At 46.0% G+C, this 22,721-nt stretch overlaps 1 protein-coding gene across 1 annotated transcript in view; it reads right to left on the bottom strand.

Moving 5' to 3' along the window:
- LOC147703391 (uncharacterized) overlaps positions 1-22,721 on the bottom strand; it is a 9,287,842-nt gene that overhangs the window by 641,208 nt on the left and 8,623,913 nt on the right. Inside the window, exon 38 of the mRNA XM_086931832.1 lies at positions 159-292. Within this exon, the coding sequence (XP_086787958.1) occupies positions 159-292 (134 nt within the window). The remainder of the gene's footprint in view (positions 1-158; positions 293-22,721) is intronic.

The raw sequence follows: 22,721 nt of genomic DNA, 5'->3' as shown, positions 1-22,721 counted from the left end.
AAAGGGCACGATAGCCTTGGCAATTGCCTGCCGTTTTACCATCACACAGATACATTAGACTCCATGATAAGGCAAGATTTCAGCTCTTGTGTCTAAAAATTACAATATCTATGTTATGAAGGAAAGACATGAGAATGATTGCACATTAATACTTATACCTGGTAGTGGCCATTCGTGGTTCTTTGAAAACCAAACTCCACTCTCCAAAATATTGTCCAGGCTTGAGTTTCGCCACCACCTGCTTTTCATCATCTGAAAGCACCTCGACTTCCCCCTTGTCAATGAAAAACATCTGAAAGATAAAGATCAGCAATCACTACAACTCTGAGCTTGATAAAACTGAATACGATTTCATTACTCAGTTGACAGTGTCGAAGACTGCAAGCATAAAAACAATCGGCAGCACAAGCAATGACTAAGCCTTGTCACCAGTGAGTAGTCAGAAAATTAAAGTATTTAAATACCCCTCACTTTGAACCATATCGCAAAGCACCAAGTGAGAGAAACAAGTAAGTCCTGCCTTTCCTAGAAGTGCTAAGAAGCTAGGGTGTTTTGACAAAGGGATATTCTCTCCCTGCAAACTTTTTTTTTAAGAAAAAGGGACAATCAGTGCATCCTACAGCAACTTTTTAAAAAGAATTTGCCCAAAAAACGAAATGCATTCCAGGCAGTTCTGGACTGGCTATGTGCTGATGCTGATACACCTATTTTGTTCGGAGGATTTTAGGGCACATGCATCAAGCTATTTTACGATCGCAAAGAGTGCGATTCGCAAAAATCCGTTGTTTGTGATCATAAAACGGTCTTTTCTAATGTATGAACGTTTTTTAAATTCGCAATTTAGGTAATCCCGATTCCCTAAATTGTGAATGCAAATAGGGAAGCACAATTTGCCATTCCATAATGAACATGCAAGAAGGATTTCCTAAATGCGAACGGTGAATTTAGGAAATGCTAATTCCCATCAACTTCAAATTGATGGTAACCATGTGCATACTTTTAAAATGCACAAAACTGCATTTTTCAAAGTGCCATGTGGCGCACACATGCCCCTAGGGCATTTGTGTGACTTAGATGAGCAGCTTTTTAGGTTACGGGCACCTCAGGAGGCCCTGGCACCCTTGTCTTTGCATTAGCTAATTTGGAATTACCAAATAGATAATAGCAAATTTAGGTAATCCAATACCATTATCACCTATGAGCCTTGCCCATAGGAAAGAATGGAGACCCAATTGCAAATAGCGATCCCTAATTGGGTTTGCGATTCTTAAGGAATCGCAATTAGAGAATCTATATTTGCTGTCTGTTTTGTTGAACTGCATTTTGCATTTTGTGATTACCAAATAGCAATTTCTAAACAAAGTGCTAATTGTTAATCACAAAATTAACCTTTCAAGCATGTGCCCCAATGTACCTTACTTCATTCCCATGTTTTTCCCCTCCCCATCTTTTTCCATTTGTTTCTTCCCCACTTTTTTTCTCAAATTGTTACTTTTACTTTGTTTAGTTTCTCCTGCATTCTTTTTTTAAATCTCTTTTTATCTTGCTTTTCATAATTTCTCTTTCCTTGTCTTCATTTCTGACTCCGCTTCTTTGCCAGTCCTCGACTTCCACTTGTTAACTCTACCTTTGCATTCCTATGAATTGCTATTTATGAGCTTTTTCATTGAGACCTGTGGACAGAAAGAGCCTATAGAGCACTGGAGACCTGATCAGGGGTGGGCTGGAATTGTGAGTTGAGTGATATGGTACCTAGTCTTTATTGAGGGTGATAAAGAATTTTGGCAGATAAAATCTGGTAAATTTACAAGGAGAGTAGTATACATTAATTTCATTAAGAAGAAGATTTTGGTGTGGCAAGTACTAAAATTTGCATGTTATTCTCCCAAAAACTCAGAATATGCAATCATTATCTGTTTTTTATCGGATCGGGCCACACATGATGAGGCTTAGAGCTTTAGTGTGCCTCAGCTTGCAGGTCCATCGGACTCAATGGTCTCCTCCACTGTAGATGCTGAAATGTTTACTATAACACTTGCTTCCCAATACACAGCCAGCACACAATGATCTATAGGGTCACTAAAAGAAGCTTCACCTCCATGATGGGATATGAATACGTATTATTGGCCTAATATATACAATATAACCATATAACCGTTTGTTAGCATTGCATTATTCATATAGTATTATTATAGTTAGGACGATTCACTCTAGTGTTGCCTAAACCTATTGGTATGACCGAAGCCATCTTGTTTAGTTTCTCTGTCTTCAATGCTGTTTCCCTGAAATCACGTGATTAGGCTTTCTGCTCTAAACCATTATGGCAGACCTAGCTGTCTGTTTCACTCGTTAGTTTGTAGCTCAGGGAAACCCAAGGTCACACCTGCCCTTCTTGTGGGATGCGCACATTCTAGCAGAGCCCGTTCCTGCACTCCCCGAGCTACAGATAGAAAGGGAGACACCTTACTGACCTGCCCCCGGAATAGCTTGGCCCAGCAACTCGCAATCAATTGTGCCTTATATGGGTCTTCCTGCTGGCTCACTGACAAGTTGTATTTTTCCTAGTAAGGTGACAATGTGCTATGTATGAAACTGCGCACCTCCGAGGGTCGTATAGACTGAGGCTCTCCTGTCAGGGCCTGTATCTGCAGAATAAACGATTGAACCTTCTCCATTGCCGACTGGCCTTATTATTTACTATAAGGTATATGGGCTATTGGTAAGTATAGTCCAATAGTATAATATTTTGGTTCCTTCAGTTGGCGACTCCGCCGGGACTCCACGATAGGGTCGTCCCCTTCTGTACATAGGAGTAGAAGGGACAGGGAGGAGTTCTGGCCGAGTGGGTGGACGGAAAGAGAATCCTGATTTGAAACATCCGTTTTGTGGTACAAAAACAAGAAATTCCACTCTCGAGTCCAGTATCCCTCCCAGCTGCTGAAGACCCTACGCCGGAGTCCTATGGGCTTAACTCGAGAGAAGAACAGACTGTGTCAGTCTGTCTAGGAGTCGGCAGTGGAGAATTCGCAATGGACCTGAGTGCACCAGGTGAGTGAATTTCTGATAGTATTGGATAAGAGACACTTGGAAGAAGTGTTTTCCTCAGTAGCGGTTAACTGCATTCTGAAGGTGGCCGGGGAAGCCGGACCACAAGGGAATTTGAGGGTCTGACGTTGCGGCAAAGTGGCAGCACGGGTAGATGCCTCACGGACTTGTTTGGTGAAAACTTGAGACAGCACCTGGTGCCTTAGCGGTGTACTGAGTTACTCGCTCGGCCGAATCCTTTTCAGGAAAGCCCTGGGAGCAAATGGGTAAGCTAGTGTTCTGGAGCTGCGAGCCCAGACACCCGGCCTAACCAGAACAGGACCATGGGATGGCCTGTAAGAGGGTTCGTGGTTCGCCTACAAGGTGATCTCAGAACAGTCTAGCGACTGTTCCTTTTGTTGTTGAATTTTGTTGGTCTGGAAATCTGTTGAATCGGTTCCCCGAACAGGAGTCGACGGGCTCTGTTCGTTCTGAAGACATGTCATCTGCATAGAATAAGTATTCAGTACTGAAAAAGTTATTGCCTTGCGACGCTTTACAGCACTTTATGGCGAAAAAATAGAAGAATATGAGAGTGTGAGTGGTGAAGGGGACGCGTCCGACGGTGAATGATTTTTGAAATATATGAGTAGAATTGTGTGAACATTTACAATAATGTCTTGTTTTAGTAAAATATGTTTCGGGTGCTGCTGTCAGCTGGAAGAAAGGGTAGCCCCAGTTTTGATATGTATGTGAAACACGGTCTTACACCGATTTTGTTTAATACGATTTGGAATAAGTATACCAAAGATAATTCCGATTTGCAATTGTAGTAATTTGACAATGACTGGGTTAGCGTTAAGCTTTGCTACACGTTATTCCCGTATCTTGGCCTTAGTTGTTAAACACCATTTTGTATGTTACGGCGGCCATTTTAGAGAATGTGTCGCCTCGTGGTCAGCATGCCCTTTAGTCCTTTCTCGGTACCACTGACCACTTGAGTTTGCCCAGCAACAGGCTATTTTTAGTAATGGTCAAGCCCGCACATGTGCAGTTCCGACTGACCAGTCATCACTTAGGAATGTTCCGCCAAACTGACCAGTGGTGTTGTAACCCCTCCCATGAGTTGGCTGTGTTCCAAAAATGACCATATATGTACCTAAAACTCTGTAATCATGTACCGCCCATCTTTTAATGTCTGTAAAACTGTATAAAAGAAGGACTTACACCGATGTTCGGTGTGATACTTCTTGCATTGCCGAAGGGTGCTGTAGGAATGTACCACCACCCCATGGGGTCTTAATAAACTTGTCTTTTGCATTTTCTAGTTTCCGTGCCTACAGTTCTTATGGTGTAGAGGGTATTCTGCGGAGTATGTAGGCCTGGAGAACCCAATACCACACAATGGCCTCTAACGGGGTCGTTTGATGAGAAAAAGATTAATTATACCCCAAAAAAAATTTCACAAAGAAAAGCAGCCAGTCAATGTTTGACTCCTTGAACCTGCTGTATGGCTCTGAAACAACTTGCCTGTTCCTCACTGAGACCTGGCTAGGAGAGTGCTCAGGGCCGGACCTGGCGACTGCCATTCCTTCAAACTACAACATCTACAGGAAGGATAGATTGGGAGGTAAAGGTAGGGGTGTGGCTCTGATTGTGGACAAGAGTGTCCCCTGTTCTATCTTTTCCGTGGAGAATATCACTGGGTGTGAAGCCTTAGGCTTTTCCCTTAGGCTCTCTCCCAGTCATACGTGTACTGGGATCCTTGTCTACAGAGCCCCTGGGACCTTGGGCTCTTTTCTGGATGACCTCCAGGTGGCTTTGTCAGTGCCATGCCTCAGATCGGAGCACTGCATCCTGCTGGGGGATCTGAATGTCCATATGGACAATGTAGCTGATCCTGATTCCATTAAACTGCAAGATATGGTTGCTCCTTTGGGGCTGTTACCTTATATCACCAGCCCCACTCATATCAAGGGCCACACTATTGACCAGATTTTTTCGACCAGGAAGATGGATGTGTCTGTGCCGCATCCTGTGCTTTGGACCGACCATTTCCTAATTGATTTTTGCATTCTTTCTTCCATTTTGACTGGCTCCAGAGTGCTGAAAGAGGGGAAACGGTCGGGGCGGCCTTTCCATCTAGTCACTGCGGAAATGTTGTCCAATGCTTTGTGCTGTCAACCATGTTGCCTCTCTGGTAATTTGGAGGAAGATCTAGACGCCGTCCAGAAGTGGCTGACAGCTAGATTTGATGAGCTGGCCCCGAGCAAACCTGCTAAGTCAGTGACAAGATTTCTTTCGGCCCCATGGTTTACTTCTTCTATGGGAAAAATGCGCCAGGACTTTAAGAAAGCAGAGAAATTGTGGCGGCGTAAGTACGACCTAGAGGATAAATCTAAATATCGTGAGGTAGTTAGGAGCTATCGTAAGCATATTCTCGAGGGTAAAAAGGTCTTTTTGGAGCGCAGAATCGACGAGGCGGAAAATAAGAGTAAAGAACTCTTCAGGATTGTAAAGGAGTTCATTTCCCCTCTTTCGAGCTCACCCTCCCCTTCTCACTCCAAGGCCTGGATTAGTCAGTTTGGGGACTTTTTTATCAACAAAATCAAGTCCATTCAAGACTCCTTCCCAGACGCCGGCCTAGGCTCTTCTACAAGCTACCGGGCCTCTGTCCGTTCGCCACTTGATGATAGGAGTACTGTCCTTTCGGACTTTCCTTCCCTATCCGTAACTTCTTCCCTCGACCTTCTCTCTCGGCTCCAATCCGGATCGCCGCTGGATCCTTGCCCAGCGAAATGTCTTGGAAAAATAGCGCCTGCACTTAACAGTTTGCTTAATTCGCTGCTCAACCTTTCCTTGACTACGGGCGAAGCACGCCGGCCTGGAAGCACGCCCTGATCCTGCCTCTGCTCTCAGCCTTGAAGGCAGTTCTTGATGAATTAATTTTACCAGCAGGGAATACGATCATCCAGTATGTGGATGATATTCTGGTGGTCTCCGACACGCAGGAAGGCTGCAAGGAAGCCACAGTTAAATTGTTACAACATTTGGCTACGAAGGGAAATGAAGTGTCCCTTTCTAAATTTCAGTATTGTCGACAGGAAGTGACCTACCTCGGCCACTTACTGTTGAAAGCGGTGAGACGATTGACTCCAGAGCTAATATCTGTAATTACTAACATGTCTGTTCTTTGTACTCAATGTGATGTTCGTGCTTTTCTTGGCATAACCTCTTACTGTCGCCAGTGGATTCCTAACTATTCACTTCTCCCTAAACCCTTGTTGCATTTGACAACCAAAGATGTGCATGAACCCTTACCCTGGACGGATGAATGTCAAGAAGCCTTTGATTCGTTAAAGTCTGCTCTTTGTTCTGCACCTGTTTTGGGTACTCCAGATCACCGAAAGCCTTTTTCACTCTATGTGCATGAGGTGAACGGTTGTTTGCTTTCAGTGTTAACACAGGGTTTTGGTGGGAAGCAGAGACCCTGTGCATTCTTTTCATCAGTCTTGGATAATGTTGCACAAGCTCTTCCGAGTTGCCTGAGGGCCACGGCTGCAGTAGCGGTGGCTATCCGGCAATCAGAGGAAATAGTTTTGAATACAGACCTCACAGTCATGGTACTGCATGCTGTGGATATTCTTTTGAACAGAACTAAGACCCAGCACCTTACAAGTTCAAGATTGACAGGGTACGAGCTGACCTTGTTTGCACCCCATATCACGATCAAAAGATGTGCCACTCTGAACCCAGTCACACTAGTACCCCTCCCTTCAAACGATGAAAAGGACGACGCCCATGATTGTATATTTAGAGCAGAAGAAGAAACAAAGGGACGCGTAGATCTTACTGACATCCCTTTATCTGAACCTCAAGGGGAGTTGTATTTGGATGGCTCTTGTTTTAAGTTACCAGATGGCACTGCGACAGCTGCTTATGCTATCACGACATTAAAAATGGTGGTGGAGACCGCAAGGATCTCCCATCACTCAGCCCAGGCAGCTGAACTAATAGCTGTATTAGACCCAGTATGGAACAACCCAAACATTTCCAAAACTGCAGCACATATAGTAAAATATTGTCAGGTGTGTTTACGCCACAATCCTGGAGGTAGAGAATCTGTTTTGAGTGGAAATGTTGCCCCACCGTCCCTGCCTTTTGAGGTAATACAAATTGATTACATTCAGATGGAAAGGGTAAATAATTTAAAATACGTTTTAGTGGTGGTATGTGCTTTTAGAAAATGGGTTGAAGCCTTCCCCTACTAAAGAAGCCACTGCAGTTGCAACTGCCAAAGCTCTGGTGAAGGAATACCTGCCCAGATATTGTTTGCCCCGTGTCATATGGTCCGACAACGGGCCTCATTTTAATGCTCAGCTAGTACAGAGCGTTTTTAAAGGATTGCAGATAAAACAGAAGTTCCATGCCGCCGGACACCCCCAGTCGGCTGGACTAGTTGAAAAATATAATGGCACACTGAAATTAAAAATGGCTAATATCTGTGAGTGTACTGGATTAAATTGGCCGGATGCCCTCCCATTGGCATTACTATCTCTAAGAACAACCCCTCACACTAGAACTGGATTGTCCCCTTACGAAGTAATAATTGGCAGACCTGCCAATGTGTGGGGAGTTCCCAGACCCTGATCCTTTAGAGATATTGATTACCCTTTGATGACAGACTACCTGTACGCTTTGACTAAAGATTTACGTTCTATTCATTAACAGGTATCGGACACATTGCAGCCACTACCGGAGACTCCTGGGCATCGATTGGAACCTGGCCAGTGGGTACTGGTGAAGAACTACCAGCAGGAATTGAGTTTGGAGTCCAGGTGGCCTGAGGCCTATCAGATCCTCCTGGCTACGAGAACAGCGGTGAAAGTGCATGGAAGAAAGGACTGGATCCATGTCAGTCACCTGAAACGTCTGCCGCTGCCTTTTCCGTTTGATTTACAAAACCGAGAAGGAATTCCAAGCCAGGAAGGAGAGCAGATTCAAAGCTTTGTGCCTTTTTCAGATGCCCAAGAAGTAGGGCAACCGAGTGAGGTGTTGCCCACAGGTGAAAGTGAGTCAGCTCAACCCGCAGAGGCTGTCGTTTCTGAGGCACCACAAGTTTTGAACGCCTCGGATGCCCTTGCAGTTGAGTTGTTTTCTGACCAGGAGCAACCTGGCCGTTGTAAATACGACCAGCGGCCCCGAAAACAGCGGGTTACCCCAGCTTCCAATGGTAGGAGCTAGACAGAGACTTGAGTTGAGGAACGTTGGATAGAATTACTGGGGTACTGAGCGAGACACTGGACTGAACCCGTTGAGAGCTTGGAACATTGTGTTAAACAGCTCTGTTCAGAAAGAAAGACTGAGTTAAGGGCTGCGGTCGTAATACTGGAATATAAAGCTTGTTCTTTGATGAACGATAGGAGTCTGCCTGTGAGGCTCTAACGGACACAGGGAGAAGATACCTCAGTGGAAAGAAGAACCCTCTGGTGGTGTGCGTGCTTTGTGGATACAAAGATTAGTTTTTGGACTTTTAGAGAGAATCCGAGTTAGAAATTGGACTTATAGAGAGCATGTTTCCTTTTGCCCGATTTGTCATGGAGGATGAACGACCAACTGCCCCTCGGCAGTATATTGATAATACGCGATCGTTTTCCGGATGGACCACCAGAGTGAAGCTGGCATTCGTGGCTTTTATAGTTGTAATTACGGTGATTCTAATGTGTGTATTTGTGTATCTAGAATTTCAGCACCTTGTACAGAAGCTGCTAGGAACTACTCCTGCCCAAGAAGAACATCTTTTTTATTCCTTACCCCCACATAAGGCTAGACACAGAGAAACTTATGCAAAAAATTTCTTCATTGAAATGTTACATCAGACCCACAGCACCACCAACAAGACAAATTGCTGGGTCTGTGGGTTACTTCCATCAGTAATGCATCAACATGGCCTGTTCATCTGCTTGCCCCTATCCCACTTTGCAAGCTGTGAAGCCTGGTTCCAAATATTGTCATTAATGTATTCTCACTATGTAGCTGACCTTAAGATATATACTGAAAAAGATTATGAGGCCATCCTGACATATATAGAGCGGCACCAAGGATTTGATGCTGAAGGGAATGGAGGAGAGGGATCCTTGGACCCAAATGCCCGTATGAATGTATATACTGAATATGAAAATGCTACTTGGTTACAAGAGGAAATGCAGGATTTTGAACATTTCAACTCCACCATGTATTTTCAGCATTTTAAGGAAAGGAATGTCACTAATGACAAGGCTTTGCCAATTCCCATTATAAATAGTACTTCTTCCTTTTGCATACAGGGACGAGGTCATGTTAAGGTAGGAAGCAGTAGATGTAATTACACTTACACCTTGCATACATACAGTACTCCTCCCGTGATTACTCGCCCGAATGTATATTTTGTGTGGGGTGAAAACGCATATACTTGGCTTCCCCGGGGATAGGCAGGGCGGTGTTACCTTTCATTCCTCTACCCCCCAGTTTATATTGCCCCATCTGATTATCATAAGACACATCAACTAGTTAGACGAGACATAGAATCTAATAGAAGTATTAGGAGTTTTGATACTGATAGTACTGATCAGACTGATACCTCCTTACAACAGTTTGAAGATGTTTCCAAAGGTCTCACTCCTTTTTGGGGACCGATTTTCAATAGCGTAGTATAAGACTCCTGTCGAGAATGGTGGAAAATGTGGTTCAGACCACGACTGGGATTCTGATCAACATTACTGTTGAGCTTCAGGCTACAAGGCTTGTTTCGCTTCAGAACCGAATGGTTCTTGACGTCATCTTAGCTGATAGAAGTGGAGCCAGTCGCGTGATCGGCAGCTCTTGTTGCGTTTTTATTCCAGATTCGGCCCCTACCATACACCTTGCCATTCAGAAACTACACCGATTAGCTAGTGAAGCACATGTCGACAATGGAACTTGGTCCCTTAGTGGATGGTTCTGGGGTCTTTTATCTACCTGGGGTTGGAAGATATTTATGATTCTTGCTGGAGCCTTTGGAGTCATATTTACTTGCTGCCTATGATTCCATTGTGGCCCTGCCTGTTGTTCCTTCTGTGCGGCCAAGATAACGTCTGCCTTGACTGTCTCCCTGCAAGCCAAGGTCGACAAGCAGATGATTCAAAAGGAGGTCTCAGACCTAATGCAGATCGATGAGGGTGTGTTTGTAGAATAGAATTAGTTATATTGGCTATAGTAGGCCAAAAGGGCCGTCTGATGTGATATGAATACGTATTATTGGCCTAATATATACAAAATAACCCTATAACCGTTCGTTAGCATTGCATTATTCACAGCGTATTATTATAGTTAGGACGATTCACTCTAGTGTTGCCTAAGCCTATTGGTATGACCGGAGCCATCTTGTTTCGTTTCTCTGTCTTCAATGCTGTTTCCCTGAAATCAAGTGATTAGGCTTTCTGCTCGAAACCATTATGGCAGACCTAGCTGTCTGTTTCACTCGTCAGTTTGTAGCTCAGGGAAACCCAAGGTCACACCTGCCCTTCTTGTGGGATGCGCACATTCTAGCAGAACCCGTTCCTGCACTCCCCGAGCTACAGATAGAAAGGGAGGCACCTTACTGACCTGCCCCCGGAATAGCTTGGGCCCAGCAACTCGCAATCAATTGTGCCTTATATGGGTCTTCCTGCTGGCTCACTGACAAGATGTATCTTTCCTAGTAGGGTGAGATCGTGCTATGTATGAAACGTATATATGCTTTGCCCTGTTTGTATGTAGTCAGTCTCCTCTGCGCACCTCCAACGGTCGTGTAGACTGCGGCTCCCCTGTCAGGGCCTGTATCTGCAGAATAAACGATTGAACCTTCTCCATTGCCGACTGACCTTATTATTTACTATAAGGTATATGGGCTATTGGTAAGTAGAGTCCAATAGTATAATATTTTGGTTCCTTCATACACTGCCAAAAAACAAGTCATTTTGCAGTCTCGAGGCATGTGGTAGCGCATTGCAAGACACCCGGCTTTCATATGCAGAGCGACGTGCAACATGGCCAGTCATCTGGCACCCCAGGCCACATCATGATTTGCTGTGATGCAAAGTGTTACAGCTAGCACATCATGGATGGATGCTGACAATGCAAACATTCTCCCACAGTTAAAAGATCTTGGTTAAATCCATTGTTCTTTTGCCCACTACGCCACACCAATTTGGACCCAGTCAAATGCAAATCAGTCTTGACCCTGTGCCCCATGGGAACAGTCCAGACCAAACTGACAGGCCAGGTCCTCCCTGAACTGGAAACAAGAATCCTAGGACCGGTTTCAGGCTTTCAGCCCTCATCAGCCAGGTTAGCTTGACTCCAGTGGCATGGAACAATTGATGGACATAATGCAGAACAATGTCATACATTCACCCCAGTACAGAGATAGGAGCCTAAGTTCATTGTTTTTTTGCTCACCATGCCATTCCAGTTTGGCGCAGAACCACTAAGTGACTGATGTAAACATGTTCAAAACTAGGGCCCTGAAAGGGGAGAAACCCTAGTCCTACAACATCAGTCTGCAAAGCGTGGAGGCATAGATGGGGCTGTAAGGAATCTGCAGTTATATAGAGTCTCTACCCGATAGTGCGTTACTGAAGGTAAGTAACTTGTTCATCTGATAGAGACTACTAGCAGCAGATTCATTACCTTTTAATTGGATACCCAAGTTATACCATCCCGCGGCAGATTGCGGACTCATAGACTAGACTTAATGGTCTTGCAGGACTAGGCGGGTAAAATGCCCGTCCCTGCGCATTTAACCATCAAGGCAATAATGTTTTGCAAACGTGTCGAATGATGCCCACATCGCTGCCTGACAGATGTCTTGGACTGGGACACCTGAGCCAAAGCTGGAGCCGCAGCTTTTCCCCTGGTGTAATGCGCTCCTAATCCTTCAGGGGGCTGCTTCTTTGCCAAGGCGTAACAGATTTTAATGCAGAGAACAGCCAAGCGAGAGTTGGTTCTTTTCTGCACTGCCTTTCCCTTCTTTGTCCCACATACTCCACAAAGAGTTGGTCATCCACCCGGAACTCTCTTGTGCGGTCAAGGTAGAACGACACCGCTCTTTTTGGGTCTAGTCAGTGGAGACGCTCCTCCTCCTTCGAGGGATATGGGGGAGCAAAGAAGGTGGACAAAGTGATGGACTGACCCAGATGGAATGGAGTCACAACCAGTAGTAAAAAGGATGCCCTGGTGTAAAGCACCACCTTGTCCGGAAAAGACATAAAATAAGGAGGCAAACTGGATAATGCATGTAACTCACTCACCCTCCGGGCCGATGTAATCGCCACTAAGAAGGCTGTTTTGATGGTCAACAGCCGGAGGCGAAAATTGTGCAAAAGCTCAAAAGAAGCGCACATCAAATAAGTGAGGCCAAATTAAGGTCCCATTGTGGCATAATAAAGGGTGTGGGTGGAAACAAGTGAACCAGCCCTTTTGGAAATCTATTTACAATAGGAGATTAAAAAAGAGAAGGTTGGTCTGGCAGACGCAAAAAAGCAGACAGAGCAGAAACGTAACCCTTGAGAGTTCCCAGAGCAGAGCCCTGCTGGTCAAGGGTCAGAATGAACAGAAGAACAGTAGAAAGATAAGCAGAAAAAGGGTCAATAGACCTTTCGGTACGGTAGAATACAATTTTCTGCCAATGCGCGGCATATACCGACTTAATGTAGGGCCCCCTGGCCAACAGAATAACATTACAGACCTCTGGAGGAAGGTCAAAAGCCATCAACTGCCACTGCTCAATCTCCACGCATGGAGGCGCAGAGTTGCTCTGGATACCAGCCTCTCCTTGCCCAGTCTGGCGCCACAAGGATGACTTAGGCCTGGTTGCTCCTGATCTTCTTCAGAACCCTGGGCAGGAATGGTATGGGTGGGAAGGCATTCAACAGGTCTGAGCTCCACTCGTGATGAAACGCATCTCCGAGCAAAAGCCTCCTTGGAAACTCCAGCGCGCAGTACTGCAGACATTGCACGTTCTCTTCGGAGGTGATCAAAGCTTACCAAGGATTCTAACCACTGCTGAAAGAGACTTTGCGCCACCTCTGACTGGAGATGCCATTTGTGATCCACTAGGCATCGACGGCTGAGATTGTCTGCCCGAAAAAGGCCGTGCGCCACGTCCGAGTTCAGGCGCCATTCGTGATCCATCATGCAAAGGTGGCTGAGTTCGTCTGCCCTGGCACCTGTTGAAGAGTGAGTTCTCCGACCCCAGGGAACTCACGTTGAAGGCAGACCTTTTGGTGGATTCCAGAGGGTCTGAAGAAGCATGGAGGAGTGAGTCCAACAAGAGTGGCTCAGGTATCTTCCAGTCCTGTGTGATGAAAGAGGTTCAGTGTAGCCCAGTTAGGTCCCCGTGTAGTGGGAGGGGTGTAGGGGCTCACGTCCTTTCTCAGAGGAGGAGGAGTGAGTGTGGGTTCTGTCCCAAGGTACCCGAAACCCAGTCTCAGGGCCTGGATGGTTTCTTTAGGGAACATCAGGTCGGGGGCCTAGGCTGTACTTGTAGGCCATTTAAGGAGAGTCTCCCAGTGTCTAGAGAACTTGGAGCCTCTGTAAGCAGAGCTCCAGTAGTTCTGGTGTCTGGCAGTGCCGCTCCAATTGGGAGGGTGTAGAAGTCCAGATGGAGGGGGGAGAGGGGGAAAGAGTCCCCAGTGGAAGAACCAGTGGGTCAGGGGCCAACCAGAAGGGCTGTGTCACTGAAGAATGACCATGGAGAAACCACTTCTGTTCTGGGGGATCTTCACGCACTGTCAGATGGACAGGGGGCGGGATATCTGCACCAGGCAGACTATCACACAACACAGGAGTTATGTGTTACCCTCAGGGGGGGGCATGCGTGCTCCCAAGGAAGTCCAGGTGCGCCAGGCAAGTGTTTAACTGCAGGGTTTGGTTCCTGAGTTGGGAGGCCGTGTACAGGGGTTACCCGACCTGGAGGGAGGGACATCTGTAATCAGTGTCCCTACCAGTCTGTCTTCTTGGTGTACCATTCCAGGTGGGAGGGTACAGCCATCTGGAAGGGGGTGCAGAGGGAGGGAGTCCTCGCCTCTGACCCCGGTTCAGCCTGAGGGTTTAGACCCTAGGTTGGAGAACCAGGTTCAGGTGTTGTCTGACCTGGAGGAAGGGGCAACTGTAATCTGTGTACTGACCGAGGTAGCTTCTAGGGGTACCACTCCAGTTGGGAGGGTGCAGTGCTCTGGAAGGGAGTGCAGAGGGAGGGAGTCCTCGCCTCTGACCCCGGTGCAGCCCGAGGGTCTAGACCCTGGGTTGAAAGGCCATGTTCAGGGTGTCCCCCCTGACCTCGTAACCCAGTTGCAAGATAGAACCCCTGAACTGGTGGGCGAATTGTGCGGGACACCTGCCACAGGTGCCCTGACAATTCTAGGAGGTGTACAGCTCTAGGTGGGAGGGTACAAAGTCCCAAGGAGGAGGACCGGGTGTGGGAGAGCCTACCCCAGTCTCTGGTCCAGCCACCAGGTTGAGGAAATATAAATTTTATGGTCAAGAAATGTTCCCTACGTGTACCCCACCGTTTCCATGTACGAACTTAAAGTGCATGTAACTTCCCTCCTGAGCCAGTTATGAAGACGCAAACACATTTGCGTCCAACGTTAACATGTCCTCTTCCAGACCCACCCTGAATGGGTCGAATAGTCCGTTTCTAAGTATGCCATGCCAACGTCTTTTTGTGGTGTACTTTACACGTTTTTCAGCTCTGGCGAAGTAGGCCCTGAATTCTGCCATCAAGCTTTTTCTTTCCTGTTGACTCTGAAAGGCCTCAGCCTGGGTCTGCCTCTGTACTGTGACCTCTGCCTTACTCCCTGCGCGGCTAACGGCGCTTGGCTCAGCCTGTTGCCTGCCAAGACTGTATTCAACCTTCGAATTATCTGCTCCGCTCCTCGAGAATACATTCCTGTCTCGTAGTTCAGGTAAACATCCTTCCAGCTGCAGAGCAAAGGGCCCGGCCTCACTGCCTCCGTGCAAGTAATTCATAGCTCCTGTTTCCATGGTAGGCCCATGCCCCCTCGCATGCAGACACGTAGACGCTTGTACACGCACTCACAGTCAGTATAGAATAGCTTCTGTCCGAGAGACCTTTCGCTTCCAGATAATACTGTTCCTTAAACATAAGATATTAGATACGATTCGGGATTAGGTTGATCTGACACTCCAGACTTCTGTCTCCACATGTAGGGCCAAATGTCAAGTCCCCCTTCACCCAACAGTTACACGTAAATCACACGTCATGCTGCTGCGCGCACATCTCTGCCATGTATTTCTGCTGACACCGTAGGATTCACTTATGGATCCACCTACTTGTGACCTCATGTTAATGACGTTTCTAGTTCACGCCTTTATGCACGCCCATTGTAACGCCTTTTTATTACGTATATGCATTCTTATCTCCCCTCTCAGTTGTTACGCCTTCTGCAATATGACATTACTGTAATGCATTGACTATATATATGAATGTCTCTTAATAAAATGTTGTCTGTCTGTCCCTTCCCGAACCTGCGTGGTGACGGAATGGTATGCCACCTTGGCTCGAGCCAATTACCCAATTCCTTTTTAAGGAATAAAACCCTTTTTTAAAACCTCATATATCACGGATTTTGCCTCTTATTTTTCATGAGTTATTCTTATTGAACTTTACCGCATAAATTAAGTATAGGTAATTTAATTTTACCACATAATTGGCGCCCGAATAGGGACCCCTCCCCCATCTCACGCGCCGGAGGTGCGTTGCAGGCCCGGCCCTCTGCCACAGCCGGACGGACCACTACGCGTACCCGCAGGATTTCCTGTATCTCCCTCAGGCCAACGGAGGTGACTGAGGCTGCGATTAACACCCAGACGAGGCGGTGAGGAGTGCGGAGGATCCCGACCAGAGCCTAGCTGAGAGAGCAAGATCCGAGGTATACGGAGGCCCACCAGGTTCCGAAGTTCCGAAGTATCCGCGTCACGAGTCGAGTCCGAATCCAGTCCGGTCCAGTCCAGTCCAGAGTTTCCGAGGCCTTCTGTTTCCGTGCATCCCGGTGAGTACCGTTGCTGGGGTCGCATCTAGACGTGCGCATTAGTTTGTGCCGGTCAAGACGGGTCTGGGTACACAGGCCTGGTCTGCACTGTTTAGCAGTGTATCTGTACTGTTTAGCAGTACATACAGTATCATGCAGTCAGCTAGTTTTATTCTAATCATTGTTGTTCGTCTTAAAATGTTTTAATGTGTCTTAAAATGTCGTGGTATGAGTGATTGTTCGATCTTTATTATTGTGATTAGTGTATTCATATCTGAATAAGGATCAAGTAGCCTGGTTTTAAGATGCCGTTATTCTCTAAATTAAGACAAATAAACACTAGAAAAGGGATACTCGAGGAAGCCGTTCCCATTCCACCTAGGGACACTCCAGGGTACTTTATGTACCACAAACATGGCCTAGGTGCCGTTTTATATCTCGAGTTATGGGTAGACTACACTAAGGATCTAGCGGAGAATCAGAGATGGCCCGCTGCTGGGACATGGGATGCAGATTGCATCATGAGAGTAGAAGAAGCATTATGGAAAAAGAAAGCCAGACAGTCACAGAAAGATTTCATTGAATTATGGCGTAAAGAATCGCATAGGCGCACAGAAAAAGCACACAGAAAGGAAGAGAAAAGGAAAGAGGATTCAGACAAGGCCCAAGAAAACGTATTAGTTGAGGAAGGTATCCGAGTAAAAATAGAACAAGTAGATAGACAACGAAACACACTCATGAATGGTATGTACCCTCTTTTAACCGAAGGTTTACCTAAGGCCACCGCGGAAGTATCAAAAGATCTACCACCTCCAATGCTCCCGACTAAAATACATCAGAAAACCGCAAAGGACATTTTCCTTTCTTCCTATCTAGATGATGTAGCCCCCGAATATGTTAATACTGCACCGCCACACACACCTCCTCCTGGCGGCGCTGCACCCCGAGACAATCCGCCCCCACCTCCGTGACAAGCTACTCCTCCTCCTCTTCCTCCTCCTCTTCTTCCCGTCCCGGCTGTCCCTCCTGGTCTTCCAGCAGCCCTTCCACCTCTTCCTACAACTAACCTTTCTACCTTACACCCAATGAACCCCTTCGGAGACGGCGCATCAGGAGGCGCGTCAGGTTTCCAGACACCACCACAAGCACATAGATGGACTTACAGGGATCTAGCACAACAACGTACCCCTCGGGCAGCCGATTTTGATATAATGAAGGAACGTATCGGGGATTGTAGATATGATCCAGTACCCGGTAGAAATGATGACAGATTAATACTCGCATCAGTACGACTAAGACGGGTCACCAACTTTTTATTGACACTACCCGGAATGATTGATCATCTCGACAGAATATATCATTTTGTTCAAACAGGGGAAGGCTCTGAGAGTATTGGCCAGGCCATGGCTCACCAGAAAGTTGACACTCAAGCCAAGATATTACGTTTTTTTATAAACTGCTTAATAAGAGAACAAGATAGGCCGGGTGTAGACCCGGAGGAAATGAAAGCACTTCATAGATGGGGTCAGAATATAGCAGACGTGAACCACGATAAACAGTATTGTATAAAAAACATGTATCAAAGAATCAGAAGCGTAGTAATAAAAATACATGAAACAAGACAGTCCGAACCAGAACTGGAATCAGACAAGTTTGAGTCTTCAGGGGAGGAGGAGCAACCAGAAACGGGAACAGGACAAGCACAATTACCAGTTAGAGAAACAATAGCGTATGTAGGTAAAGGAAGACCCTTTAATAATTCAATGCGCCCAGTGCGTCCAGAAAGTAAAAGAATTTTTCAAGAAGCCATGTGTAATCCGAGAACTCCTGAACACTTATTCCAAGCCACTGATAACAGACTTCGAGAACGAATGGGGTACCATGTACTCGATTCGATGGATGAACAAGAATTAGCTAGGTCAGCAGTACAATGGGCTGACGATGCGGGGAAATATAGTGATGATGCGTTAGCACACACATTTTTGAACATGACACCAAGTGAACAGCGTTTAGCTGGTACGTACATGATACAACATCTGCTCTTATTGTATAGAAGTCAACACTCTGATCCAGGGCCCCTGCCGGATATATTAGCAGAACTGCTCATGAATAAATGGAGAGGTCTAGGTACCGATCTAATTAAAGTGATTTTAGAACATCGGCATAGATATAGTGCCTTCCTGTGTCCACAGTCTGATTCAGCACATTCCATGGAAAGAAAAATGTATTACATGGACAGACAGAATCCGTTACGAGAAGTGCACCCAGTCCAGAATCCTGATAATACACTTAGACGTGTGTTTGTGTACACACCCATAACAAAAATAGAATTACTGGAAATGAAAACACTAGTACCCAGCCATGACAAAGATCCCGCAGGTTTTCACCGTGAAATAAAAGACATGTTGCTCATGGGTGATTACACTTATCCTGACCTTATGAAAATACTGAAAGTACTACTGCCTGCTGGCATTTACGAGAAACTTAAAGAAAAAGAGTGGGAAGTGGGAAATGCAAAGATTGAGTGGGCAGCATTAGAGAACGAAGAGAATACTCGGGTTCCAGGCCTAGGGCTTGGGGACAAAGTTAAAGCGTTACCGGGATTGTTAGTACAAGTGTTGCCACGTTTATTAAGTACGAAAAAAGAAGACTGGGGTGCAATCTCAGCCTGTAAACAAAAACCCGATGAAGACACTAGTGATTTTTATTCCCGTTTTGGTATTAACAGCGGCCTGAAACCAGGTAGTGAATCATATCCACACCTTTTTGTAACGAAATTAGTCGAGAATTCCCTACCACAGGTAAAGAACAGAGTACTGAAAGTCGAGAGTACTTGGCAAGCTAACACCCCTTCACAAATGTTACAAATGTTACAGTACCACCAGAATAGAATCAGAGAAGAACAAGAACATGAACAAAGACGTATGAAAGACACGAAAATGAAAATGTTAGTTGCCCAGTCAGTTCCTGCTGACGGTCACAAGAAGGGTGCGACCCAGCCTAGTAATTCGACGGCTCCTGTTAAAGGAGTCTGTAATTATTGTAAACAACCAGGTCATTATATAAACGATTGTGCAGTCCTGAAACACAATATCGCCACGGGTAAGACCAAGGAGAGACCGCGTCCCCCTAGACAAGATCAGGCCCAGCAACAAGTACCCCAGATTATACAACATATTCCGCCTATGCCAGCTTCATCACAGACTGTAGCAGTACCACAGCAACAGCCCATTACCGCAACACAGAACACGACACAACAGATGTACCAGTATGCCTAAAATGACTATCCCGATTATCAGCGATACACATGAAACAGCCTAGAGAGGGAGTTTGGTTTGCCTCTTATTGAGGTTCCTGTAGATCAAGAAGGTCCTTACGTACACAGTCAAGTATTAGGGAAAGACAGAAAGTTTCTCATTGATACAGGGGCAAGCAGGACCACAATAAGTCACGATGAGGTTCCAGGGGCACCCCTCTCAGGCTCACAGAATGTTTCCCTTGGATTTTCAGGAAAGCCTATTATTAATGAAGTATCACAACCCCTTCCTCTTGCAGTTGGCCCTCTGACACGGACTATAGATTTATTGCTTACAAAATCATGTCCGGAAAACTTGCTAGGTATAAAGACTTTGAAGGCTCTAGGAGCTATAATATGCTGTTCTCCGGAAGGAGTGCGATTATTCTTGCGAGATTTTAAAGGACACTATGTATTGAGAGACATGGATCACAGGTTACAGAATGTCACTTCACACTTGTGGGCGCAAGGCCCCACTGATGTAGGTTGTATGCACATTACACCATATCGGGTCACACTCAAAGCAGGAGTGGTATTACCACGAATTCGACAATACAAGTTACCCCCGGATGCTGTAGTGGCTTTACTGAGAATCATTGACGAGCTCATTGCACAAGGAGTGGTCGTGGAAACCGACTCCAATGTATGTAATTCTCCTATCATTCCAGTTCTTAAACGTACTGATCCAAATGCACCACCAGTTTATCGATTAGTTATTGATCTGCGCGAATTGAATAAATGTATTGTACCACAGTATCCTGTGGTTCCAGATATCTCTTCATTATTGACTGCCATTGATTCAGAAGCGACGTTCTTTACTGTAATTGACCTCAAGAACGCCTTCTTTAGCGTCCCAATCGATCCGGAAAGCCAATACTTGTTCGGATTCAGTTTAAATGGACGAAGTTTCAAATTTGCACGCGCACCTCAAGGATTCACAGAAAGCCCCAGCATCTATAGCCAAGCACTGAAAAGACAACTTGACAGTATCCACATGCCTGTTAACACCGCTCTGCTTCAGTATGTCGATGATCTGCTGATCACCGCCCGAAGCGAACCCGAATGTGAAAAAGCATCACCGACGGTCTTACATTTTCTGGCTGACAAGGGGCACAAGGTATCCCCTTCGAAGCTGCAATTCTGTGTTCAGCAAGTTGTGTACCTGGGTCACTTGCTGTCCAAAGTGGGGAGACAGCTCACTCCTGACCGCATCCAGTTAATTGTAAACATGTCACCACCGAAAACACAAAAGGAGGTGCGGGCTTTCATAGGCCTCACCTCGTACTGCAGGCAATGGATTCCCCAATATGCATTTCTAGCAAAACCACTCATTCAGTTGACAACTCAGGAGGCAGCGACATCGACTGTCCTCCCTTGGACTCAGGAACATACACAAGCTTTTGAGGACTTAAAGAAAGCCTTATGTCAAGCACCTGTTTTAGCAACACCATGTTACAGTAAGCCTTTTACACTTTGTGTCACAGAACGTGAAGGTACTGCATTGTCAGTCCTCACTCAGGAACAAGCAGGTTCACACAAACCGTGTGCTTACTTTTCTAGCACATTAGATCCAGTAGCCCAGGCCCTGCCTGCGTGTTTGAAATCAGTCGCTGCGACAGCTTTAGCAATCAGACAAAGTGATTCCATAGTGTTAGGACATCAATTGACAGTACAAGTTCCACACTCCGTGGAAGTTCTTTTAAATCGTACACAGACCCAACACTTGACCATAGCAAGACTGACAGGTTATGAATTGACATTGTTTCAACCACACATAGAAATCAGGCGTTGTAACACATTAAATCCTGCCACACTTTTGCCATTAAATGGTGTAGATCCATTGAAACATGATTGTATTGAAGTCATTACTATTACGACGAAACCCAGACAAGACTTGACAGATGTTCCATTACCAGATCCAGATCTGACACTTTATGTGGATGGTTCATGCATGAGAACCGGTACAGGTGAATTAGTGGCGGCCTATGCAGTCACGACAGACACCGAAGTTATAGAAACCAATTGTATCGACACCCTGTCAGCTCAAGCAGCAGAGCTCATCGCTCTGACACAAGCCTGTATTCAAGCCAAAAATAAGAAAGTTAACATATACACTGATTCACGTTATGCATTCGGAGTCGTTCACGACTTTGGAGTCCTCTGGCGAGAGAGAGGTTACTTAACTTCTCACGGTGCCAACATCCAACACGGTCCCCTCATTCAAGCTCTGTTAGATGCAATACATCTACCTACCGCGATATCTATTATGAAGTGTAAGGCACATACAAAAGTCACCGACACCATCTCCCAGGGTAACGACCTGGCAGACCGAACAGCTAAGCAGACTGCCCAGAATCGAATTCATGCAACTGACGTGACAAAGACAATAGTCCCGACTTTGACACACTGCCTGACAGTCAGGGATCCCGCACATGATGTAATAGACATACAGACACATGCCACACCAGGCGAAATGAAGAAGTGGACTGAACTAGGAGGGATCCAAACAGATCAAGGATGGATGACGAAGGGAAAATCTACATGGTTTCTCCCCGACTCTATGGTTCAAGTAATCATTAACACAGTACATAGTCCAGCGCACCTAGGAGAAAAGGCCATGCTAGACAGTATTCAACACATATGGTACAATAAAAACTTACGAGCAGCAGCGAAACAAAAAGTGCGTACTTGCATGATTTGTTGCCAGTTCAATCCAGGTAAAAGCATTCCAGTAGAGCAAGGTGGATTTCAGCCTCCCGATCACCCTTTTGAAGTCCTCCAGATGGATTATATCCAGATGGAACGTTGTCGAGGATTCAAGTATGTCCTCGTAGTCGTATGTGCACTTTCCCGTTGGACAGAAGCATATCCAGTCCCAGATTACACTGCTCCGACCACTGCCAAGCAGCTGGTTCGTGAATTCTTCCCACGGTATGGTTTGCCCCGTATCGTGTACTCAGATAACGGTCAGCCATTCTCATCCGAGCTTGTGAAACACATTACACTCTTGTTAGGCTATCAGTGGAAGTTCCACTGTGTTCGGCATCCCGAGGCAGCAGGTCTCGTGGAGCGCCATAATCAGACTCTAAAAATCCGACTTTCAAAAATCTGTAGAGAGAAAGGCGTTGACTGGATAGTTGCTTTGCCAGTTGCCCTTTTCTATATGAGGATGGTGGCGCATTCTCGAACCGGGCTATCCCCGTATGAAGTGGTCTTTGGTAGGCCACCAAATATGTGGGGGACGCCCATACCTCGTAAAATCACAGATGTTGACTGTATTATGCTGACAGATTACCTTGCCTCCTTGATGTCTGCACTACAATCTTGTCGTTCACAGGTAGCTGCAGCCT

This window comes from Lissotriton vulgaris, chromosome 7, assembly GCF_964263255.1.
Source record: "Lissotriton vulgaris chromosome 7, aLisVul1.2, whole genome shotgun sequence".
Lineage (NCBI taxonomy): Eukaryota > Metazoa > Chordata > Amphibia > Caudata > Salamandridae > Lissotriton > Lissotriton vulgaris.
Note: the sequence above shows the minus strand (reverse complement) of the source record. Positions and strands in the feature narration are given on the sequence as shown.